At 39.5% G+C, this 26,752-nt stretch overlaps 1 protein-coding gene across 2 annotated transcripts in view; it reads right to left on the bottom strand.

The window, feature by feature from the left end:
* OVCH1 (ovochymase 1) overlaps window positions 1-26,678 on the bottom strand; it is a 94,271-nt gene extending 67,593 nt beyond the window's left edge. For both annotated transcript variants that reach the window (XR_011566712.1, XM_019961395.2), the window contains exons 1-8: window positions 22,628-26,678; window positions 22,243-22,340; window positions 21,342-21,514; window positions 18,258-18,353; window positions 17,220-17,371; window positions 15,256-15,442; window positions 4,686-4,760; window positions 3,055-3,235 (exon numbers count right to left, since the gene is read on the bottom strand). Coding sequence is in view for 1 of the 2 variants with exons in the window: in XM_019961395.2 (XP_019816954.2) it covers window positions 3,055-3,235; window positions 4,686-4,760; window positions 15,256-15,442; window positions 17,220-17,371; window positions 18,258-18,353; window positions 21,342-21,514; window positions 22,243-22,340; window positions 22,628-22,762 (1,097 nt within the window). In the remaining variant the exon portion in view is untranslated. The remainder of the gene's footprint in view (window positions 1-3,054; window positions 3,236-4,685; window positions 4,761-15,255; window positions 15,443-17,219; window positions 17,372-18,257; window positions 18,354-21,341; window positions 21,515-22,242; window positions 22,341-22,627) is intronic.
* Window positions 26,679-26,752: the final 74 nt, after the last annotated feature.

Raw genomic sequence — 26,752 nt, 5'->3', positions numbered from 1 at the left:
CTTTGATAGAATTCTTATAAAATGAATTTCTCCAAGGGCCAGGGGGTGCTAGAATGAACCATGTGGTTGAGTTGGAAATATCTGTATGATCTCATGTTTACCTTAATATAGGTATAGACAGAAAAACAGGTTTATGTAAGTGAGTTAGTATGCCTTCTTACATTTTCTAGCTCTGTTAGCTAAGAGGGGCTATAAGCAATAACAACACCCTAGTAGCAACTGGGATGCTCAGCACCCAGATTTTAACTTCTTGTGCAGCTTATGGGAGAAATGGCTGCTTCTAAGACTGAGAGGGGATACATAAGATGAACTTGGAGTATCTTTGTCCCAAAAGGGTGGTGGCATATCAAAAAGACAAGAACTTACAGTGGTCAAAACTGGAAAACTCACCCTGAAAAAACTCACAGGGATCAAAGCTGGAGCAATTCAAGCAACAAAATAAATATGTAGTATTTACAAAAAATAAATGTCCTCCTGCCCATACTGGTTTAATACACAATTTAATAAGTAAAAGGAAAGTGAAAGTTGCTCAGTTGTGTCCGACTCTTTGTAATCCCACAGACTATACATTCCATAGAATTCTCCAGGCCAGAATACTGGAGTGGGTAGCCTTTCTCTTCTCCAGGGGGATCTTCCCAATCCAGGGGTCGAACCCAGGTCTTCTGCATTGCAGGTGAATTCTTTACCAGCTGAGCCACCAGGGAAGCCTAAGAATACTGGAGTGGGTAGCCTATCCCTTTTCCAGGAGATCTTCCCGACCCAAGAATCAAACTGGGGTCTCCTGCATTGCAGGTGGATTCTTTACCAACTGAGCCACTAGGGAAGCCCCAATAAAAGGAAGAGAAGAGGTAAATCTCCCATACAGAATAACTTTAATTTATGGAGAAAACTCTGCACTCAAGATGATAGAGCTTAATGCCCAACTGCTTGAGTGTGGGCTACCCTTAGCCACTTGCTTGCAAAGAATAGGTAAGAATGGGAGGAAGATGGAACTTAACAGTGGAGACACCTGGCAAATACCAGGTTAACATCATCAGTGAGAAATCATGCTGGTAGCATGTACCCTTCATATAATGTGATAAAAAAGGACATGTCCCTCTGTGGATTTCCTGTGGAGTCCCAGAAAAACCATGAGAAAAATATCTGATGAACTCAAACTGAGGTACCTTCTACAAAAAACCAGATGAGTACTCCTAAATACCGCCAAGACCATTAAAAAAAAGGTCTGTGAGACTCAGAGCCAAGAGGAGCCTAAGGAAAAAGGACAACTAAATGTAACTTGGTGTTCCAAATGGCAGAGGGAACGACTACACAGACCTTGAGATAGGAACAAGCACAGCATGTTTAAGAAAAGAGGTGGGCTTGTTGGGGACAAGCAAGAAAGGGTCAAGATGGACCCATGGACAGGGCGTGGTTCTGGACTCTGACTTGGGGAGTCATTGGAATCATTTGGGGAGTATATATTTATTTAGAAGAATAATTTATATACAGTGTTGTGTTAATTTCTGATGTACAGCAAGGTGATTCAGTTATAAATATACATGTATTTTAAAAAATATTCCTTTCCACTATGATTTATCATAGGATACTGATATATATATAACAGAGAATACAGTTCTCTGTGCTACACAGTAGGATCTTGTTGTTAGTCCTGGGGTGTATATAAATATACAGTGTCCAGAACCTGCCTACAAGTGTGATCAACTTAATCAGTCTGTATTGAAAATGAATTAATTATAGTTATACACATCCACATGATAATCCATATGATATGCTATAAAGATAAAAGCAAATCACAGAGGAATATAAACTGTAATTGTTTTACATTAATACAGGGAAAACAAGACAACATACTGGTTTTAGGAATTCACAGATGTTAAAACCACTCCTCAAAAAGCAAAGACATTATAAATGCAAAATTTAGCATAATGTTTACTTCTCTGGGAGGGGCACTGAGAGGGCTTGCTAGTGTAAAGATCCTTCTTACACTAAATAGTAGGGCCATTCTTTAGACTACATGTTTATATTTTGTATATTTTTTCACATCATGGCATAGTTTACAATTAAAAAACATTGAAGCTCAGTGATCAAGGTGGTGAATTACCCTACTGTGTTCTCCACTGTCGTGATCCCACTTTAAGAGGAATGACACTAAACCAATCCAGGATATGGAGCACTGCATGATGAGGGCTGTGGAGTCACAAATACTAGAATAGTAAGCATTCAGCGTAAAGATTAAGGGCAATGTGAGAGGGATCTTCAAGTCTAGGAAGGATGATTACATGCAAGTAGAAAGAGACTGAGTTCTTGTTTTCTGGAACTGCAGTAAATTTAGATTAATAAATTATTGCTATAGAGAAGCAGACTTGGGCTCAACATAATAATCAAAGATGCCTGTAAATGGGATGAACAATTTCAAGATTTGATTTGCTTTTCTTCACTGACTTTGTTTAAAAAGAGGCTAGATGGACATGGGTCAGAAACACTGAAAGGAAGATTCATGCTTTAGAATCAGCCTGCATGGTTTTAGGAGTTACACAATTATATTTATGTTCTAGGTATGATACAAAAAAGGCTTTCCTGGTAACTCAGTGGTAAAGAAGCCACCTGCCAATGCAGGTTCGAGCCCTGGGTCTGGAAGATCCCCTGGAGAAGGAAATGGCAACCCACTCTAGTATTTTGTCTGGGAAATCCCTTGGACAGAGGAACCTGGTAGGCTACAGTCCATGAGGTCTCAAAAGAGTCAGACACAACTTAGTGACTAAAACAACAAACAACGTGATTATTGTTGTTGTTCAGTTACCAAGTCAGGCTCCTCAGTCCTTCACTGTCTCCCAGAGTTTGCTCAAATTCATGTCTATTGAGTTGGTGATGCTACCTAACCATCTCATTCCCTGCTGCCCTCTTCACCATTTGCCTTCAGTCTTTCCCAGCATCAGGGTCTTTTCCAGTGAGTTGGTTCTTCATATCAGGTGGCCAAGGAATTGGAGTTTCAGCTTCAGCAAACAACATGGTACATAAATACATTAATAAAATATCATCAGCCTCACTCACGATTGCACACAATGCGCTGCAGTCAGAATCCAAATCGAGTTGATGATGGCACCTCCACACTGGTGATTGCCGAGAAACCTCAAACCCACCTGCCATGGCCAACAGTGGGGGCAGGCTTCTACTCCTCCTGCAATTCTTCTAGAAAGCCACTGGGGACTAAACGGAGGGATGCCACAGACACCTACAGCAAAAGAGATCAAACTAATGACCCATTCAACTGAAATAATTAAGAACACACCCCTCCCCAATATGTCTTGCCATAGTCAACAGTGGAAATTGGAGAAGGAAATGGCAACCCACTCCAGTACTCTTGCCTACAAAATTCCATGGATGGAGGAGCCTACTGGGCTACAGTCCATGGGGTCACAAAGAGTTGGACACGACTGGGTGACTTCACAACAACTTCACAACTAGTCAACAGTAGCAATTCCCAAACACCAGATGAGTTTCAAGAAGATGCAGATTCCTAAGACCCATCTCTGAAGAATCTGATTTTAAAAGCTTGCCTAGGTGACTCTGCTAACCAGTTAGGTTTTATAGGTACTGGTCTACAGAATTATGGGCTTCCCTAGTGGCTCAGTGGTAAATAATCCACCTGCCAATGCAGGAAGATCCTCTGGAGAAGGAAATGGAAACCCATTCCAGTATTCCAAGGAAAACCCCATGGAGAGAGGAGCCTGGAGGGCTACAGTCCATGGGGTTGCAAAGAGTCTGACTTAGTAACTGAACAACAATAACTACAGAATTGTATTTATTCATTCATTTAACAAATACTTAATTAGTACTTGGTGTTATCAGGCACTGCTCTAGACATTGGTGATGTATCAGTGAATAGAACAGACAAAAATCCTGGCCCTCATGATCTTACATTCTAGTAGGAAAATTCTGTTTGTTAGTAAAGGGTATGTGGTTCTTTATTATATGTTCTTATTTTATGTCTCTTTCTCATTGTTTGAAACCATTTACCAATCCCCAGACATGCCAAATTTGCTTAGACATCCAAATGCCATTCTCTTGTCTAGAATACTGCTGTATACTGTCTTCCCCATGAAGCCTTCTCTGACTCCCCTTCAAGAAGCAGACATCTTTCCTTCTTTACAGCTCCCTGTGCAACTTTCTATTACAAATCATCAACTATAATATATATAACACATGCATACAGAGCAATGAAAGATCATAATATTTAACATAACACTTAAGGTTATAATGAAATTAAAAATTAAAAGTGTGTTAAAAAACAAAACCAAAAAAACTTTGCTTTCTCCCTTTGCCCCTAAATGCAAAATCATATTACAGAATCTGGAAAGATATTTTAAATATGAAATTTGCATATGAATAGATGAGGAAAAAAGATTGCTCTCTGTACCTCTTTCTTCCTATCTTTTTCTTCCTATCTTTTTTTTTTTTTTTTATCTTTCTTCCTATCTTAAAGCTTAATTCTTCTTCCCTCTATTTATGGAGTCCATGCAAAAACCTAAAAAGAATTCTAAAAATTTCATAAGCCTAAATATAAAACCCATTCTTCCTCACTGCAAAGTATTATCAAAGTAAGATGAGGCTTTTGAAGAGAGATATCTAGTTAAAGAAGAAAGAAGATTAAATAGATCATAATCACATGGCTATCAACTCACCATATGGAATAACTTTTGCAGAAGATTTAGGATTGGTTTTGGGAAATGATGTTGATCCAATTTTGTTTAAAGAGTCTGTAGAGAAAAAAAAATAATTCAAAGTATTTACAGTAGCCTAAACTAGCTGAGTCACTTGCTTATGCTGGTCAATCATAAAACCACTCTTAAGTTGCATACCCTTTAATATTCCTGTTGTTTTCTAAACATTACCTCCTTCTTTGGCCTCATGACATTACTCTTTTTTAAAATATATATATATATCTATGGTCATCTATTCCCAATCTCAGTCTTTTTTTCAGGGTCTATTCTTTATTCTGAAAAATATTCCATGAAAGTACTGTACATAGCTTTATTTGTATTCATTTACATATATATGACTTCCAAATGTCTTTCTTCAATCTAAATCTCCTTCCTGAATTCTAGACCTTGACTAGATCTAGAATTACAAATTCTAGGACTGCTGGATATGTCCATCTTGATCTCTCACAATCTCATAAAAGTCCGGGTATCTCAAACAGAATCCATTGATTTTAACAGTCAAGATGGTCTTGCAATGCTTCCCTGTATCATTTAATGACTCTACCATCCACCCAGCCACTCAAGCTAGAATCCTGAAAATCATGCTGGAAATTTTCTTCATATACCTCCTCCCCTACAACATAACCAATCAAGCAATGTCAGAATAAACTCTTACAATGACTTGCTCACACTCTCCTCCAAGTGAGTTTACCCCTAACCTTGATTGCCATCTTCTATGTTACCGCTAGGGTTTGAACTTTGGCTCTACCTCATGCCAGCTATGCATCTTTGGGAAAGTTACTGAACTCCTCTAAGCCTCTATTCCCTCATCTGTGAAAAGCAGAAGAGTATACAAACCTTTTAGGTTTATTCTGAGGAATAAAGTAATACTGTATGTGAAGTGGTTAGTCCATACCTGGTACAGGGTAAATAATCAATAAATATTAACTAGACATCCTATGTGACTGGTGGTGGAAGTAAAGTCCAATGCTGTAAAGAACAATATTACATAGGAACCTGCAACGTTAGGTCCATGCTGTCACTTCAGTCGTGTCCGACTCTGTGTGACCCCATAGATGGCAGCCCACCAGGCTCCCCCGTCTCTGGGATTCTCCAGGCAAGAACACTGGAGTGGGTTGCCATTTCCTTCTCCAATGCATGAAAGTGAAAAGTGAAAGTGAAGACACTCAGTCATATCCGACTTTTAGTGACCCCATGGACTGTAGCCTACCAGGCTCCTCCATCCATGAGATTTTCCAGGCAAAAGTACTGGAGTGGGGTGCCATTTCCTTCTCCGGTTAGGTCCATGAATCAAGGTAAATTGGAAGTGGTCAAACAGGAGATGGCAAGAGTGAACATAGACATTTTAGGAATCTGTGAACTAAATGGACTGGAATGGGCAAATTTAATTCAGATGACCATTATATCTACTATTGTGGGCAAGAATCCCTTAGAAGAAATGGAGTAGCCCTCATAGTCAACAAAAGAGTCCAAAATGCAGTTCTTGGGTGCAATCTCAAAAATGACAGAATAATCTCTGTTCGTTTCCAAGGAAAACCATTCAAATCACAGTAATCCAACTCTATGCCCCAACTGGTAATGCTGAAGAAGGTGACGTTGAATGGTTCTGTGAAAACCTACAAGACATTCTAGAACTAACACCCAAAAAAGATGTCCTTTTCATCATAGAGGACTGGAATGCAAAAGTAGGAAGTCAAGAGATATCTGGAGTAACAGCAAGTATGGAGTACAAAATGAAGCAGGACGAAGGCTAACAGAGTTTTGCCAAGAGAATGCACTGGTTATAGCAAACACCCTCTTCCAATAACACAAGAGGTGACTCTACACGTGGACATCACCAGATGGTCAATATTGAAATCAGATTGATTACATTCTTTGCAGCTGAAGATGGAGGAGCTCTCTACAGTCGGCAAAAACAAGACCGGGAGCTGACTGTGGCTCATGAACTCATTATTGAAAAATTCAGATTAAATTGAAGAAAGTAGGGAAAACCACCAGACCATTCAGGTATGACCTAAATCAAATCCCTTATGATTATACAGTGGAAGTGAGAAATAGATTCAAGGGATTAGATCTGATAGACAGAGTGCCTGAAGACCTATGAACAGAGATTCGTGACATTGTACAGGAGGCAGTGATCAAGACTATCTCCAAGAAAAAGAAATGCAAAAAGACAAAAGGGTTGTCTGAGAAGGCCTCACAAATAGCTGAGGAAAATAGGGAAGCTAAAGGCAAAGGGGAAAAGGAAAGATACACCCATTTGAATGCAGAGTTCCAAAGAATAGTGAGGAGAGATAAGAAAGTCGTCTTCAGCAATCAATGAAAAGAAATATAGGGAAAACAATAGAGTGGGAAAGACTAGAGATCTCTTCAAAAAAATTAGAGATACCAAGGGAACATTTCATGCAAAGATGGGCACGATAAATGACAGAAATGGTATGGACCTAACAGAAGCAGAAGATATTAAAAAGAGGAGGCAAGAAAACACAGCAGAACTATATAAAAAAGATCTTCACAACCCAGATAACCATGATGGTGTGATCACTCACCTAAAGCCAGACATTCTGGGATGTGAAGTCAAGTGGGCCTAAGGAAGCATCACCACAAACAAAGCTAATGCAGGTGATGGAATTCCAGCTGAACTATTTCAAATTCTAAAAGATGATGCTGTGAAAGTGCTGCACTCAATATGTCAGCAATATGGAAAACCCAGGAGTGGCCACAGGACTGGAAAAGGTCAGTATTTTTTTTTTTTTTTTTTTATTCTTCCAATTTTATTTTATTTTTAAACTTTACATAATTGTATTAGTTTTGCCAAATATCAAAATGAATCCGCCAAGGTCATACCTGAATGGTATGGGGTGGCAAAGAGTTGGACATGACTGAGTGACTGAACTGAACTTACTGAGAACAGGCAACTAGGGAATGAGAAGATTAGAAGGATGATATTAAGCAGGTGCTGTTTAACTAAGTTACTTGTCACATTCTGATATTCATTTGACTATGGAATTGATGGTTATTGCCTGATTTCATTGCCATTTTAAAATGTTGGTATCGTTAACATTTGTTCAGGGCTTGCTAACCTTTTAACTTTTTCTTCTAGGTGATGAAAACCGAATAGAATTGCTACCAGGAGACAAGTTCTCCCTGTGATCATGGCAATGAACAGAACACATTTACTCTGAAGACGAAATGAAAGTGAACTGAGAGGTGGGCTCTTGCATTCAGCTGGACCAGCAGCAGAGTTGCTTTTCAAATTATCAGCTAGGTGGCTGATCTTGGACTAGAATGGGAGAGGGAGGAAGGAATGGAAGGAGGGAGGGACGGAAGGATGGAGTGGGGAAGGATGGAGCGGGGAAGGCTGGAGGAAGGGAAGGATGGAAGGAAGGAAGGATGGAGTGGGGGAAGGATGGAGGAGGGGGAAAGGATGGAGGGAGGGAGGGAAGGATGGAGGAAGGGAGGGAACACTGTTTTCTGCAGCTCTGGGTCTTGGCCTTTAACAAATTTGGTTCTACTAAACTACTTATTCTTGTAAGTTGTGTTTCCTTATGCCTCTTTATTCTTCAGAGGCTAACCTCTGTGCCATTTTCTTAAGCAGATGCTGCCCCCTTTTATGGCAAACCTTCTGGGTCCCTCAGAATTGAGCTCCTTAGACCTCTCCTCAGTCCTTTGAACTTTGAACTTCACCTTTAAAAAAAATTATTTAATTGGAGGATAATTACTTTACAATATTGTGATTGTTTTTGCATATATCAACATGAATCAGTCATAGGCACACATGTGTCCCCTCCCTACTGAACCCCCCTCCCAGCTCCCTTCTACCCCATCCCTCCAGGTTAAGCCTGTTATACAGTGAAGTGGGTCAGAAAAAGAAAGACAAATTTTGCATATTAATACCTGTATATGGAATCTAGAAAGATGGTACCTATGGTCCTATGCGCAAGGCAGTAAAGGAGACAGATTTTTGGACTCAGTAGGAGGAGGAGAGGATGGGATGATTTGAGAGAATAGCACTGAAACATATACATCACCATAATAGATAGCCAGTAGAGTTAGAACTTGACCTTTTATCACAACTGTTCATTTACTTCTTTGTATTCCCAAATATTCGAGGACAGTTTGACATCTCCAGACCCATATTTATTTTCCTAATCTAGATTTTAGTGCCACAGAACAAAAATAACTCTTCAAAGCCTGCCTTATGTTTCCACTCTTGCGAAGTAAAATTAACAAGGGTGAATGGGAGAAGCAGAAGAGGAGTGATTTATTTTTAGTGCTCTTCACTAGTTTAGAAAAAAAATGTTAACTGGATAAATTAAAAAAGAATCTTGTTCTTAACCAGTAGGTATAATTTTTGGTTTTCTTCATTCGCCAGGTCAATCTATTGTACTTTGTTTTTGTTGGACTGTTTTGATTTCACTTATAGGTATATATGTATATGTGTATATTCTATTATTTTAATTATTATTTGCCTAATTTTGTAACTGCCATTTTCTGAGGTTCATCTTTGGTTTCTCATTTTTGGGTATTTGTTTTGATCTCACTTAATGCCATAACAAACCACTTGTGAAGTCTTTGTTCCTGACCAAAGATCAAGCCCTGAGCCTTTGGAGTGGGAGCACTGACTCCAAGACCCTAGACTACCAGAGAACTAACCCTGAGGAGTATCAAATAGTGAGAAGTCACACAAAGGAAACCACCTGAATACAAGACCCAGCATCATCCCACCAACAGTAGCACCCTGTGCAGAACGTCTCATCTAAACAACAAACAAAACAAAAATACAAACCCAATCATCAACAGACGGGATTACCACCTCACTCAGCCTTGCCCATCAGAGGAAAAACAAACTTACTCAGCACAAATCTCACCCTATCAAAAACTTTGAAAACAGATTGGAGAAAATGCAAAAATCAGTTAACAAAGACCTACAAGAATTAAAGAATAAACATATAGAGACAAACAATACAATTACTGATATTAAAAATACTCTAGAAGGAATCAATAGTAGAATATCTGAAGCTGTAGCATACCTCTGGGAGGCTATCAAATACGCCAATATTTGAATTATAGAGGTCCCAGAAGAAGAGAAAAAGAAAAGGTATGAGAAAATTTTTGAAGAGATTCTAGTTGAAAATTTCCGCAACATAGAACAAGAAATAGTCATGTTCAAGAGGTGCCAAGGGTCCTGTACAGGATAAACCCAAGGAGAAACACACCAAGACACATATTAATTAAACTAACAAAGACTAAACACAAAGAAAGAATATTAAAAGCAGCAAGGGAAAAGCAACAAGTAACATACAAGGGAAATCCCATACGTTTAACAGCTGCTATTTCAGCAGAAACTCTTCAGGTCAGAGGGGAATGGCAGGATATATTTAAAGAAGAAAGGGAAAAATCTACAACCAAGATTACTGCACCCAGCAAGGATCTCATTCAAAATTGATGGAGAAATCAAAAGCTTTTTAGACAAGCAGAAGTTAAGAGAATTCAGTGCCACCAAACCAGCTTTACAACAAATCTTAAAGGGACTTATATAGTCAAGAAATACAAAAGAAGAAAAAGATCTACGAAATCAATCCCAAACCATTAAGAAAATGGCAACAGGAATGGCAATAAATGGCAATGTATATCAATAATTACTTTAAAGGTAAACAGATTAAATGCTCCAACCAAAAGACACAGACTGGCTAAATGGATACAAAAATAAGACCCATCTATATGCTGTCTTGGAGAAGGAAATGGCACCCTACTCCAGTACTCTTGCCTGGAAAATCCCATGGACGGAGGAGCCTGGTAGGCTGCAGTTCATGGGGTCGCTAAGAGTCGGACATGACTAAGCGACTTCACTTTCACTTTTCACTTTCATGCATTGGAGAAGGAAATGGCAACCCACTCCAGTGTTCTTGCCTGGAGAATCCCAGGGATGGGGGAGCCTGGTGGGCTGCCGTCTATGGGGTTGCACAGAGTCGGACACGACTGAAGTGACTTAGCCGCAGCAGCAGCATATGCTGTCTTCAAGAAACCCACTTCAGACTCCAAGACACATATAGACTGAAAGTGAGAGAATGCAAAAATATATCCCATGCAAATGGGAAGCAAAAGAAAGCTGGAGTAGCAATCGTCATATCAGACAAAATAAACCTTAAAATAAAGAAGATTACAAGAGATAAGGAAGGACACTACATAATGATCAAGGGATCAATCCAAGACCAAGACATAACAATTGCAAATATCTATTTACCCAACATAGGAGCACCTCAATACATAAGACAAACACTAACAGACATAAAAGGAGAAATTGACAGTAACACAATAATAGCAGAAGACTTTAACACCCTACTCACACCAATGGACAGATCATCAAAACAAAAATTGATAAGGAGACACAAATCTTAAATGATGCATTAGATGAGGTGGATCTCTTTGATATCTTCAGGACATTCCATCCAAATGTAGAAGAACACACCATCTTCTTAAGTGCATATAGGACATTCTCCAGGATAGACCACATCTTGGGTCACAAATCAAACCTCAGTAAAATTAAGGAAACTGAAATCATATCAGGCATCTTCTTTGACCACAGTGCTATGAGACTAGATATCAATTACAAGAAAAAAACTGTAAGAAACACAAACATATGAAGATTAAACAATATGTTTCTAAATAACCAACAAATTACTTAAGAAATCAAAAAGGAAATAAAAAAATTTCTATAAACAAATGACAATGAAAACACAACTACTCAAAACCTATGGGATGAAGCAAAAGCAGTTCTAAGAGGGAAGTTGACTGCAATACAATCCTACCTCAAGAAATAAGAAAAACATCAAATAGACAACCTAACTTCATACCTAAAACAACTGGAAAAAGAAGAACAAAAAACCCCCAAAGTTAGTAGAAAGAAAGAAATAATAAAGATCTGCAGAAATAAATGAAAAAGAAATGAAAGAAATAATAGTAAAGATTAATAAAACTAAAAGCTGGTTCTTTGAGAAGATAAAATTAACAAACCTTTAGCCAGACTCATCAAGAAAGAGAGAAGAATCAAATCAACAAAATTAGAAGTGAAAAAGGAGAGGTTACAACAGACAATGCAGAAATACAAAGGATTATAAGAGACTATTATGAACAACTATATGGCAATAAAATGGATAACCTGGAAGAAGTGGAAAGATTCTTAGAAAAGTTCAATCTTCCAAGACTGAACCAGGAAGAAGCACGATACTGGATGCTTGGGGCTAGTGCACTGGGACGACCCAGAGGGATGGTATGGGGAGGGAGGAGGGAGGAGGGTTCAGGATGGGGAACACATGTATACCTGTGGTGGATTCATTTTGATATTTGGCAAAACTAATACAATTATGTAAAGTTTAAAAAAAAAAAAAGAAAGAAATAGAAATTATGAACAACCCAATTATAAGCACTGAAACTGAAGCTGTGATCAAAAATCTCCCAAAAAACAAAAGGCTCAGGATCAGATGGCTTCACAGGAGAATTCTATCAAACATTTAGAGAAGAGCTAATGCCTATCTTTTTAAAACTCTTCAAAAAATTTCAGAGAAAGGAACACTTCCAAACTCATTCTATGAGGCCACCATCACTTGATACCAAAACCAAAGACAACACACAAAAAAGAAAACTATAGGCCAATATCACTGATGAACATAGATGCAAAAATCCTCAACAAAATTTTATCAAACAGAATTCAGCAACACATCCAAAAGCTCATACACCAAGATCAAATTGGGTTTATTCCAGGGATGCAAGGATTCTTCAATATATGCAAATCAATCAATGTGATACACCATATTAACAAATTGAAAGATAAAAACCATATGATAATCTCAAATAGATGCAAAAGAACCCTTTGACAAAATTCAGCACCCATTTATGATTAAAACTCTTCAAAAAATGGGCATAGAAGGAACCTACCTTAACACAGTAAAGGCCATATATGATAAGCCCACAGCAAACATTATTCTTAATGGTGAAAAAGTGAAAGCATTCCCTCTGAGATTAGGAACAAGACAAGGGTGTTCACTTTCACCACTATTATTCAACATAGTTCTGAAAGTCCTAGCTACAGCAATCAGAGAAGAAAAAGAAATAAAATAATCCAGATTGAAAAAGAAGATGTAAAGCTCTCACTGTTTGAAGATGACATGATACTGTACATAGAAAACCCTAAGCATAGTATCAGAAAATTACTAGAGATAATCAGTGAATTTAGCAAAGTTGCAAGATACAAAATCAATACATACACAGAAATCACTTGCATTTCTATATACTAACTGAAAAATTAGAAAGAGAAATTAAGGAATCAATCCCATTCCCCTTTGTAACAAAAAGAATTAAATATCTAGGAATAAACTTACCTAAGGAGACAAAAGAACTGTACACAGAAAATTATAAGACACTAATGAAGGAAATCAAAGAACAACATAAACAGATGGAGAGATATTCCACGTTGCTGGGTAGGAAGAATCAATATTGTGAAAATGACTATACTACCAAAAGCAATCTACAGATTCGATCTCTATCAAATTACCAATGGCATTTTTCACAGAACTAGAACAAAAATTTCACAATTCATATGGAAATACAAAAGACCCTGAATAATCAAAGCAGTCTTGAGAAAGACTGGAGCTGGAGGAATCAATCTCTTGACTTCAGATTATACTACAAAGCTACAGTCATCAAGACAGTATGGTAGTGGCACAAAAACAGAAATATAGGGTAATGGAACAAGATAGAAACCCAGCAAAAAACTCATACACCTATGGGTATCTTATTTTTGACAAAGGAGGCAAGAATATACAATGGGGAAAAGACAGCCTCTTCAATAAATGGTTCTGGGAAAACTGGACAGCTACATGTAAAAGAATGAAATTAGAACACTTCCTAATACCATACACAAACTCAAAATGGATTAAAGGACCTAAATGTAAGACCAGAAACTATAAAACTCTTGGAGGAAAACCTAGGCAAAACACTCGATGACATAAAGCAAGATCCTCTATGACCCATCTCCTAGAGTAATGGAAATAAAAGCAAAAGTAAACAAGTGGGACCTGATTAAACTTAAAAGCTTTTGCAGAGCAAAGCAAACTATAAGCAAGGTGAAAAGACAATACTCAGAATCGGAGAAAATAATAGCAAATGAAACAACTGACAAGGGGAGGATTAATTTCCAAAATATACAAGCAGCTCATACAACTCAATATCAGAAAAATGAACCCAATAAAATAGAGGGAAGAAGACCTAAACAGACATTTCTCCAAAGATTATACAGATGGCTAACAAACACATGAAAAGGTGCTCAACATCGCTCATTATTAGAGAAATGCAAATCAAAACTACAATGAAAAATTGCCTCACACCAGTCAGAATGTTCATCATCAAAAAGTCTACAAACAATAAATGCTGGAGAGGGTGTGGAGAAAAGGGAATGCTCTTGCACTGTTGGTGGGAATGTAAATTGATACTGCCACTATGGAAGACGGTATGGAGATTCCTTAAAAAAATCTAGGAATAAAACCACCATATGACCCAGCAATCCCACTCCTAGGCATATACCCTGAGGAAACCAAAATTGAAAAACACACATGTATCCCATTATTCATTGCAGCACTATTTACAATAGCTAGAACATGGAAGCAACCTAGATGCCCATCAACAGACGAATGGATAAAGAAGTTGTGGTACATAAACACAATGGAATATCACTTGGGCATAAAAATGAATGCATTTGAGTCCGTTCTAATGAGGTGGATGAACCTAGAAACTATTATACAGAGTGAAGTAAGTCAGAAAGAGAAAGCTAAATACTGTATTCTAATGCATATATACAGAATCTAGAAAAATGGTGTTGAAGAATTTATTTACAAGGCAGCAATGGAAGAAACAGACATAGAGAATAGGCCTATGGACTTGGGGAGAGGGGAGGAGAGAAGGAGATGTATGGAAAGAGTAACATGGAAACGTATTACCATATGTAAAATAGATAGCCAACAGGAATTTGCTGTATGGCTCAGGAAACTCAAACAGGGGCTCTGTATCAACCTAGAGGGGTGGGATGGGGAGGGAAGTTCAAAAGGGAGGGGATATATGTATATCTATGGCTGATTCATGTTAAGGTTTGACAGAAAATAGAAAATTCTGTAAAGCAATTATCCTTCAATTAAAAAATGAATAAATTTATAAAAAAGAATCTTCTAATGAGACTATTCTCAAAAACTATTTTAAAATCTCCTAAGTACAAAAAACATATCTCATGAAAATCTACATGACCATAAACTTGACGATCCAGTTGATGTTCAAGTTAAATTGACAGGTATTATTGTTCATGAAATCAGAGTTAAAAATTTATATACACTGGATTAAGAACAAAACCCAGCCATCTTCTTCTTATTTTAAAGCTTATTTCTGATTATATATGCAACATAGGGTATCCTTGAAATAGGCATGATCATTTTTTTGAGTTGCAGTGGATGAGGAAGGAAGAATCCACAGAAATTACACTCACCTGTCATGGTCTGTGTGATAAAATCCATCAACACAAATACCTTGGAGAAAATGCCAGGTGATGCCTTTCTCTGCTTATTTCTGAAAGGATTCCAAACTCTAGTACAACCAGCTGCCCAGGAAGTTATCCCAGCAAGAACCCAGACTCCATCATCTCTTCTACAAACAAGTGGGCCTCCAGAGTCCCTCTTTTATGGTAGAGAAAGAGGAAATTTTAAAACAGTTACAAGTTAAAAATACTTTATCAGGTGCAAAAAGATCAGCCCTCATCTCAGAGAGAGAAGTAGTAGAAGCATAAAAACTCAATGGTCATTATTCATCAACGTTTTGTGTTCATCATTTTGTTTCTTCATCATTGGTTTCAAAGGACTATCCTTTTATTCAGATGTAAACTCCTTCCACTCACTTCACGCAATCTTGTCAAGCTAACCTTTAATTTCTCTCTTCCTCCTAGTCTTTTGGGAACAATTCAAAATCAATGGAAGGAGGAGGGGGAGTTCACAGATAAACGCTTAGATCACAGATAATGCTTCCACTATAGCATTCTAGGGAAGACTGGATCACATTCCAAGCCCACAATACCAGTGAATAGAGCCCCCAAGTTCACGCAATGGCTCAAGGCTTTTAAAATAGAATGCCTGGGAAACTTATTTTGTCCCAGGGGCTATATATAAAGGATCCATTGGCTCTGAGACTAGAGGATAAAGGAGCCACACTTTCAGGATCTTTTCTTTAATAATTCTTCATAACAATGTGCTGCTTTGAAAACACATGCCAATTGGTATCAGATTGAATCCCCACAAAAGGCACAGAATTGACAACTTTATCCAGAAAATACTTACCTGTAAAGGATGAGACAGTAAGTCTACCTATATTCCAATTTAGAAAGCAGAATAATTGTAAATGTCTATCTCCTTCCTACCAAACTCTCCCTGGCCCTTATTCTGTCACCCCCTAGAAGAAAAATTAAACATTTTCCCAACAGAAAATTTTAGAGAGCTCCCCAATGCAGTTTCAAGCTGCTTGTCGGCAAAGAATAAAGACTCCCTGGTCCTCCATTTTAAGAAAAACAATTATAATTAAAGCTTAAAATCCACATCTATCACAAACTGGCCTCCCTTTCCTTTCTTGTCAGAGTTGGTCTTCTTTGTGAAGTTGTTGTGTTGGCCTTGGACTATTGTCGTATACAACATCTTTAACCCCACAGTTACTGTAGCTATGCTGCTGCTGCTGCTGCTGCTAAGTTGCTTCAGTTGTGTCTGACTCTGTGCGACCCCATAGATGGCAGCCCACCAGGCTCCCCCATCCCTGGGATTCTCCAGGCAAGAACACTGGAGTGGGGTGCCACTTTCTTCTCCAATGCATGAAAGTGAAAAGTGAAAGTGAAGTCGCTCAATCGTATCTGACTCTTAGTGATCCCTTGGAGATCCTACCAGGCTCTTCCGTCCATGGGATTTTCTAGGTAAGAGTACTGGAGTGGGTGCCATTGCCTATCTTTGGTCAAACTCTGTGTAAACATTGCATTCCTCACTAAAGCTCGAGAAAAGTTAAAATGTTTAACAAAAGGTAGAATGAAAAATAATCACAGCTAGCCTAATTCATTTGCCAAGGTGGTTATCTTGTTTGATTTCGTTAGGCTGGAAATGTTGAAACCACCTTCCTTGCCTGACCTCTTCACTCCCCCACAAAGAGGTACAGGGGTAAGAATGCAGTGGGATAGAAAAGAACTCTCTCAGCTCTGGTCAAGGAAAGTTTTTCAGTAGCAATCAGATGGAAAGATGAGGGAAAAGCGAAATCTTAAAGAAGTAACCCCTCAAAAGCAGCGCAGAAGGCACTCTCATACATATGATAGTGGGTGAACAAATGGACTGGTTTATGCTAGGAGGACTAGTGTGCTGCAGTCCATAGGGTCACAAAGAGTTGGACGTGACTGGGCAACTGACTGACAACAACAATGCTTATTACCTGGCAGGCATCCTTTTCCCCATCAGGAAAACTGGCACACAACATGTCCCTCCCCAGGGGAGGAAGGTTCATGCCCCTGAGCATGGCACCGCATCTTCTGTCATCCGTAATGGGAACTTCCACTTCCTGTAGGATATTTGAATATTCTGATGCTGTGGAGAAGGGACTGGTTAGTTGGTCAACAACTGTCCCCACTTAAAGAAACCAATAACAAGCTTACAAGTTTAGAACTGGTAGATGCTTGACCAAAATGTAGAAGTAATTTTTTGTATAGCTCTGAATGATATTTTTCCCTAAAATCTTACACTAGTGACAAAGGGCTTTTTTTAAATCAGATTTTTAATGTAACATAGGCAATTGTTGGAGAAGGTGATGGCACCCCACTCCAGTACTCTTGCCTGGAAAATCCCCTGGACGGAGGAGCCTGGTAGGCTGCAGTCCATGGGGTCGAGAAGAGTCGGACACGACTGAGCGACTTCACTTTCACTTTTCACTTTCATGCATTGGAGGAGGAAATGGCAACCCACTCCAGTGTTCTTGCCTGGAGAATCCCAGGGACGGGGAGCCTGGTGGGCTGCCGTCTATGGGGTCGCACAGAGTCGGACACGACTGAAGTGACCTAGCAGCAGCAGCAGCAGGCAATTGTAGCTTCTCTGAATATATGTTTAAATGTTTCCTCAAGAGGAAAACTTTAGTCAGTAAAGGCAATATTTTGTAACGTTCTTCGCTTTTTAAAAAACACAATACCAAAGATAAGGAAGCTGAACTATTGTTACTTTACTGTATTCTTCATCTATTATATTTACTTCCTGTTCCTGACCCTGATACACCTGACCAAAATGGCAGCAGAGGAATTTTATGTAGAGCCTTTAAGTATAGCCTTTTTTTGGTGAAGACAAGCAGAAGTCTTCCCTGAGTAAGAACTCAGAGAGGATAAAACAAGGATAAATGTATTATTTAAGACCAACAAAATTCCTGATTCCAATGGGCATGTAAAGGAGCCTAGAAGAAATATTACATTCTTTTGATGTCTCTTACTCTCTGAAATCTTGCCCCATCCACTGGCCATGCAAAAAATTCCTTCTTCAAATTTATCACCTCTATGGGGAATACAGATTGGCTGAACAGTAGTTCCTGAAAAAAAACAACAATAACAAAAAATCATAAGAGTCACAGACAAGTGATCCTAAATATATTTGGAAACTGACATCTCGTTGACGTCATAGCTTTCACAGTTTCTTCCTAAATGTAAGTAATGATATTTTAAAGGTTTTTCTTCTCTTAAAAGAACTATCCCATATTTATAGAAATTTAGAAAGTGCAAGTAAGGAAAACAACTCATTGTTAAAAGTACCAAAATGACCTTCCCCAACTACCAACATTTTAGGATGTGCCCTTGTTCTTAAGGGGCTTCCCTCACAGCTCAGTTGGTAAAGGATCTGCCTTCAATGAGGGAAACCCCAATTCGATTCTTAGGTCAGGAAGATCCTCTGGAGAAGGGATAGGCTACCCACTCCAGTATTCTTGGGCTTCCTAGTGGCTCAGCTGGTAAAGAATCCACCTGCAATGTGGGAGACCTGGGTTCGATCCCTGGGTTGGGAAGATCCCTTGGAGAAGGGAAAGGCTACCCACTCCAGTATTCTGGCCTAGAGAATTTCATGGACTGTGTAGTCCATGGGCTTGCAAAGAGTCAGACACAAATGTGCGACTTTCACTTCACTTCACTTGTTCTTAAGGGATAGTTTTTCACTCAAGTAATTGAGCACAGTTGTGTGGAGAAGGCAATGGCACCCCACTCCAGTACTCTTGCCTGGAAAATCCCATGAATGGAGGAGCCTGATAGGCTGTAGTCCGTGGGGTTGCTAGGAGTCGGACACGACTGAGCGACTTCACCTTCACTTTTCACTGTCATGCTTTGGAGAAGGAAATTGCAACCCACTCCACTGTTCTTGCCTGGAGAATCCCAGGGATGGGGAGCCTGGTGGGCTGCCGTCTATGGGGTCGCACAGAGTTGGACATGACTGAAGCAACTTAGCAGTAGCAGCAGCAGCAGCATGTAGCAAGCGGTCTTCTAGCCCTCAGTAAATGATCAGGAAAAATCCCTGCCCTGACAGAATGTAGATCTGGGCATGAATAAGTGTGAGTGTGAGTGAGAGAGAAAGAGAGAGTGAGTTTGGGGTGAAGTACAAGTAATTCTAATAATTTAGCTATCAGGTAATATGTGCTCTGATTTAAAAAAAAATCAGGAAAGGATAAGAAGGATGATAAGTCTGGGGATTAGGGAATATGGCAAGGGAGATGCAATTTGTAAAATGGCAGTCATGCCAAGTTCCTTTGAGCAGAGCATTGAAGAAGTTGAGGAAGAAATCATATCTGTGGCAGTCATATCTGTGGAAAGTATCTGAAGAAGAAAAAAACAAAATGGAAATTTCCCGCAGTGGAATCATGTCATATATGTCTAAGGAACAGTGAGGATTCCAGGATGTCTGGAGCAGACTAAACAAAAGAAATTCTAGTAAAAAATGAACAAAAAAAGAGGTTGGCTACAGGGTTAGGATGATGGATGATGTCAGCTAAGAATACTGATTTGCATCTGAGTGTAATGGAGAACCACCGAAGTGTTTTGAGTAGACTAATATACTCTGATTTACATTTCAAAAGTATTATTCTGGCTGCTGGGTTAATAATAAAAATTAGGGATGCAAGAGAGGAAGTTGGAGAGGATTCAAGAGACCATTCAAATTAACCCAGGCAAGAAATGATGGGAGCCTGGAGCAGGATGTAGGAGAGGAGAGGGTGAGACAGAAGCAATAGACTTTTTCTGATGGATTCGATATAGAGTGTGAGAGAAAGAAGAATGAGCAATGAGTATGGTCAGTGTCTCTATTTAATTCAACTATTGTTACCAATTCCAATTATGTTCATATCTTTAAGTTTTATTGACTCCATTTCAAGTCTTCCTTTTCAGTTAATAGTTTCTTGTTAGTCATTTTTTATAGACTTTTACTTATTTAAACTTAAAACTTACTTTGTAGTTATGTATATCATTTTAACATCTGTCATCTTGGAACGTCTGATTCCGGTTGATTACTTTGCACTCTGGTGGCAACCTTCTCTGCATGCTTTTAATTGTGTGTGCTCTCAATCACTAAAGCTCTATGGGAGTACATTCAAGCTGAGACTTAAGGTTCATGTCTTCAAAGAGAATTTACTGCCTTTGCTTCTGCCAGAAACCCAATTACTCACCTGGAACAACTTTAAAATCTTGGCTTAGAGTTTTGGGGACAGGCAATGTGAATGCCAGCTGCAAACCTGAATGAATGCTAGCTCAGGAAAATAGATATTTCTGAGAGCCCTCCATCCAGGGCCAAGGTTCAAGCAGGTGAATTTTCCTTATTCCCTCACTTTATGTGGCATATTTTCCTGTCTCTTTCTCTTCCTCTTGTAAAGAATCACCTTTCAAGAAGTCCCAGGTTACATACATGGGAGGTTCCAGTCAGACTCCCTGCTCCCATATCTTAGTCCCACGCATGCATGGGAGTAAGTTTCCTTCCATGGAAAGTTAAGGTTATAAGTTCTTAAAGATCATTTAGATGCTTCAACGGCAGTCACTTAACTTCAGTGTCTGGCTAACTCCTTTGAATTTGTTCTCTTTCATTGTTTTTAGTCACTGAACACTTCCCTTTCCTGTATTTAAAGTAGGCTTTTAATATTTTGTCTAGAATGCTTAGATTATCTGTACTGAGAATGGTGTCAAATATCTTGTCCATAATAATGACAGAAAGGAGAAATCTGAGGACATTTTCAAATGTCCCATACTCCTTGGTTAGAGATGAGTACAGGTAGATGGTCTAGAATATTGCCCAGCCAAGACACTGGAGTACTTAAAATGCTGATTAAGCATACATAAGTCGTGGCTGGTACTTATAGCCTGTGCAGCACTTTTTATATGTTATAGATTAAACAAAATTATTTTTAAGGAAAAAAATTTAGCCATTCTAATATTACTATATGTATATATATATATACACACACACACAGAGAAATTAAAGTTAACTGGTAAAAATTAATAAATATAGCTTTTTTCGTTACATCTTTTGTATTCTAACTCTCCCTACTTACCAAACTTGACTTTGAGTTTTAGATACAGCAGTGCAATATTAAAACTCATATATCCAAGTCTGTTGTATTCAGGATGGATAATAATTTTTGAGACAGGAATATTCTGTTCCTCCTTATCCTTCTGAAAGAGGTTGTACTCCCCAGCAGTCACTGTCAGACTCTTAATTTGCTTCCTAAAACCAAACAGAAATCTTTCAGTAAGTATAATCCTTTCCTCTAGAAAAGACTGTCTTGATTTCATGTAATTAACATGATTAATGTATCTTTAGGGATTTCCAAATCTTAAAAGAAGATGTACTTTATTAGCAATTATTACTATTGTTATAATTTCTATAAATTATAGCTATCTATAAAAAGTCATGGTTTTCAATCATGGAGTGTTTACATTCTGTGAACTCTTCTACTGTCACTCATAATTCTGCATAAAATATTCAGGTATCTTTTGTACATAAACCAGTCTCTCTCTATATGCTCTACCATTTTAAACAAGATATAAAAGTTGTTCCTACTGTCCTTTTTCTCCTATTAGCACCCTCTTTTAATAGTATTCTTCCCTCCTAATTACTGAAAAGTAGATTATTAAAACATTGGCTTATTCACTTAACATTCAATGTTAATACTTTATTAGAATCAGTAACCATCAACCCACCCTCCACTAACTCTACAAATCATAGATTATGTGTGGAATCTTTGAGGTCTCTGATTAATAGAGTAGAAAGCACAAGAAATCTTGGGCTACACGCAAGCATCTGGGAATCAGGAGTCAGTCAGCAGGTAGACCAGATGGAAAAAATTAAGAAAGGGACTAAGGTTGAACAATGCATAGTATTTAGCGCATTGACTGTCCCAGTCCAGTTGCCATGGATCAAGGTTTGATAAGTAGTGGAAATCCACAACTTACTCATTGAGGCCAATCAGGCAATGTACTGCTGTAACAACCAGATCATCTTGAATCAAACTTCCTCCACAGAAGTGGTGTCCACCTAATTTCAGGGAGATCTGCCCAAGAAAAAAGTTAGGAACACAACTAATATACATCTCCACATAGATGTCACCTCCTTCAGAAACATTTGAAATCAACTCTTCTAATATGATGTCACATTAAGATACTGATACATTCAATAAACTGGTTAATAAGAGATTTCTTATGAAGCAAACTTTGTGACAGTGAGGTCAAGTGGGGGTCCATTGTAAAATTACCTGTTAAGCTGGAGTTATGGTATCTAAAAATAGGGAAATAATTCACCATTAGCTCATTAAGAAATCAATGTCTTTATCAAACTCACCTGCCATGGGTGTCCACCAACTGTTGAATTTCTCCAACTACTAATTCTAGAGAAGAACCTAGATTCCAAGACAGTTTCTATACTTTTCAAATCAACTGCACGAATTCCGTACTTCAGTCCTGTGTGGGAGAGCATATGTGTCACACACACACACCACTCCTTATGTCAGGGTTCATTTTATCAAGATTTCCATTCTGGGGTTTTGTTCCCCCGGTGCAGATGTTCACTCAGCTGCAGGCTGTCCCCTTTTCTCAAAATATCCCCGACCTGAGACTGTCCCAGTCACACCTCATTGACTAGCACTTGCCTGGTGACTCTCCCTGCCCTTTGCAGCCTGAGCTGCCTCAACAAAAATAGACCTGGCCACTGAATGAGGCCCCTTTCCCTCTGGTGAGGGATTCGGGGCTTTCCCTGGGAGGGTTGCTGCTGCTGCTGCTAAGTCACTTCAGTCGTGTCCGACTCTGTCCGACCCCATAGACAGCAGCCCACCAGGCTCCTCCGTCCCTGGGATTCTCCAGGCAAGAACACTGGAGTGGGTTGCCATTTCCTTCTCCAATGCATGAAAGTGAAAAGTGAAAGTGAAGTCGTTCAGTCGTGTCCGACCCTTGTCAGACTCTTTGAGACCCCATGGACTGCAGCCCACCAGGCTCCTCCGTCCATGGGATTTTCCAGACAAGAGTACTGGAGTGGGGGTGACATTGCCTTCTCTGGGAGGGTTAGCATGGCATAATTTAGGTGGAATGAAAGATACTGGAGAACATACACTGCTCTGAAACAGAGTCACTGGATTTTAAGTTACTTCCACTTGGTTATCTTTCCTTGGAGGAAAATCTTTAGCACCAGCAAAGTTAACAGATGTGCCTAAAAAGTAGGAACTCCAGAATCTAAAAGATTTCAGAAGAATATTTGGCCCAGGCACTTCTTGGGCACACCTGGCCGTTGTCTTTGTTGGTCTAGGGAAAGACACCCAGGACCTGGCTCACCTCGGCTGGGCGGGGAGTGGACTGCCAGCAACAGCAGCAGCAGGAGTGAAACAGCCCCGGGCAATGCGCGTATGGCTCCCACGCGTGGTGACCGGTCCATCTTCGCCCACACGCAGGCGCTGCAAACTAGCGAAGAGAAGCGCTCCGGCCTCACTGGGCTCTGAGCTCCCGGAAGCGCCTGCCTACACCACTCCGTCCTTCCCAGCCGGGGAGGGGGGGGATGCATCTACTGAGCAGCCGGGCGCACAGGTGTCCCTCCTCAGGACCAGCCCAGCCGCAGCTGCTCTTCGGCCGCCCAGGTGTCATCGCGTCCCCGCCATTCACTCCTGCAAACAGGCGCGAGGTAACCTTGCAGGCGAGCCAGAGTCAGATGCAGGAGATGCTAGGACAGATGCGGGACCAAGGGGATCAATGGCCTAGAATGCTCGGCGCAGGTGAATTTGGTTCCCAGTCAGGGAATGTGGCCCAAGTCCCAGGGTAAAGGAAGCCCGGCACCCATGCAGGACACACGCAGGCTGACCCCGAAAGGAGGAAGACTCTTGAAAGTTTGAGTATTTAAAGATCCCACCTAGCTTCTAAAAAGCTGGTTGAAGACCTTGACACTCCTGAGTTTTCAAAAGGACTGGATATGAATGATCAGAATTCTGCCCTACTCCTTTTCTGGGTGTCAGTGTTATCATCAGCTTCAGTGGAATGGACCAAGCTGTAGGATCCAGCATTTAAGATTATTAAAATGAATTCACTGTATGTTAGCATTTTTTCAATCAATATCATTTTCTAGTAAGTAATTTGTAACAAATTAGCTTGAGGTTGGGAGAGGAATAAAGCTAGAATTTGTAATTGATTTATAATTTATCAAAAAATGAGGACAAAGTTAAGTGAACACTATATATATATATTAACTAACCTAGACACCCAGGCCCAATTGTCTCACTTCTGTATAAAATAGAAATAAAAGCTCCTTGAGGTAGAAGGGTAAACAAATCAGGCAGACAAGTGGTAGACAGAAGGACAGGAAAACAGAGAAGGTCAAAGTGAAGGCAGGTACAGTGACAGGCAGGTGACAGCTGAGGGAAGAAGGAGCAGAAGGTGAACTGGGAACCTGGGGCAAAAAGCTCAAAGAATGGGATTGACACCCAAACTTGAGACATACCATCTCAAACCTTTTTGTTTCATGAACCTAAAAGGAGTTTCTGTGATCTTTATATCTCAAGTCTTAGATCACTGAAAAGCTCTACAGCTGCACTATTCAATAGAGTAGACATTAGCCATAGGTGGTTATTCAAATTAATATTAGCTAAAATAAAAACTGAGTTCCTCAGTCACACTAGCTACATTTTAAGAGCTCACCAGCCACCTGTAGCTAGTGGCTACCACATTGGACAGCACAGATACAAAACACTGTCGTCATCATATAGTTCTGTTGGACTGAGTTGTTTTTGAGTAGCATCGTTTTAAGCAAATACAACTTGGATGACAGTTTGAGTAGATGACTCCCGGGTTTTGAGCTTGAGTGTTGGGGGAACACCAGGAGGGGGCGCTTGGTAAGGTAAACAGCTCTTTCCTGAAGATATACAATTACACCTGAGTTCTCCAGGTTATCTCCAGGTAGTAGCCCTCAACACGCTTATCTCCGAGTTTCGCTTTTACTGTAGCAATCCCACAAGTGTTACCATAACCATTTGTGGCCTCAGGGACTCACTACTCTCCAAAAAAGCTCAGATCCTCTAAATGGACCCAAACTCCTCTCTTTTTTCTTAGCAAGAGTGGGTCATATTAAAGCTACTACAAAGCTCTTACAAAATGAGAGAGAAGGAAGGAAAAAATGCAAGTTGGACCCACAATGTTCAAGTACATGGCTAACTTTCTCATGAAGCTCAGAAACCGTGTCCCCTTGCAGTCTTGTACACGTGGTACACACACAGCTTTGCAGGATCATTAGTGTTTTGTTTCAGACCCGAAGTCTCCATGGGGTCGGACATCATTTCCTGTTACAGCATAGCTCCCTTTGTTTCCAGAGTTCAAACTCCCAGCCTTAAATGAGACCTTGTCCTTCTAATACAGAGGATTGTTCCCTTACAGCCGTAAAAAAATAATGCCTTTCCATTAAATAGAAAAAGACTCATTCATTGTGAATTGCATACATATCAAAAGCCAAGTCATTAGTTTCAAATAGAAATTTGCTAGTAAGATGATGGTTTAAATATAAATTGAGTTTGTGGTGATGCTGAAATGGAAGTATTCTCTTATTTAAGGAAAAATCACAAAACTATAGAAAAGGAAAGGATGTCAAGCAGAGTGAGCTGGACTATCCCAAACTAGATTGAGAAACCTGCATTGAATTTGAACATAATTTCATTAGGGCAGCATAATAGTGATCTGCTATTGGAGGCCTTCCAGGACGCTTGATGCCCCAATTCTAAGGATAGTTGAAAAATTAGGAGTGTTAGGAGACTAACCCGGGAGCAATAAGTAAACCATGGGTACATAATGTTTTGTTTAAAAAATAAGTTTTTTCATCCCTACTAAAACACTGGTCCAAACTCTAGAACACTCTCCCAAATCCCACAAGGCCTAGGAATCGGCAGTAAAGTGATCATTGGTGACACTAGAAACAGCAATTTCCTTTGAATTTGTTGCAGGGACAGATTTCACTAGGATGCAGACAGAATGTGAAGGACGGAGATAGAATGAGTGGAGACAATTTATTCTGATAGAGTGGCTGTGAAGGACATAAACAGATGCAGTAGTAGCTACCGCATGAAAAGGAATAAAGGAAAGGTTTTTTCCAAGTGATCTTCATGGTGGCCACCAGTATCCGTGTTTTAAAATAGAACTGAACTGACAAGAGCCAGCAAAAGGAAGAAGTTAAAGAAAAAGAAAGAGGTTAAAGAATGAAGTTCTTCAAGAAGTGATATCCAGGGCCCAGGATCCTCTTTTTCCATTGCAGCAACAGGAGAGAGGGGAGAATTAGGTGCAGGTAAGTTTGCAGACAGAGTGCAAAATACTGAGGAAGTACCTGTTTTCTACTTTGTATTTACACCATCAAGAAAGAGGTGAAGGCAGCTCCTCAGTAAGATGAGGGGAGGGTATCTGGAAGGGGTAAGTACTGAAATGGTCATCGTGTGGCATGAAAAGGACA

Source organism: Bos indicus, chromosome 5 (genome assembly GCF_029378745.1).
Source record: "Bos indicus isolate NIAB-ARS_2022 breed Sahiwal x Tharparkar chromosome 5, NIAB-ARS_B.indTharparkar_mat_pri_1.0, whole genome shotgun sequence".
Lineage (NCBI taxonomy): Eukaryota > Metazoa > Chordata > Mammalia > Artiodactyla > Bovidae > Bos > Bos indicus.
This window is presented reverse-complemented; position numbering and strand designations above follow the sequence as displayed.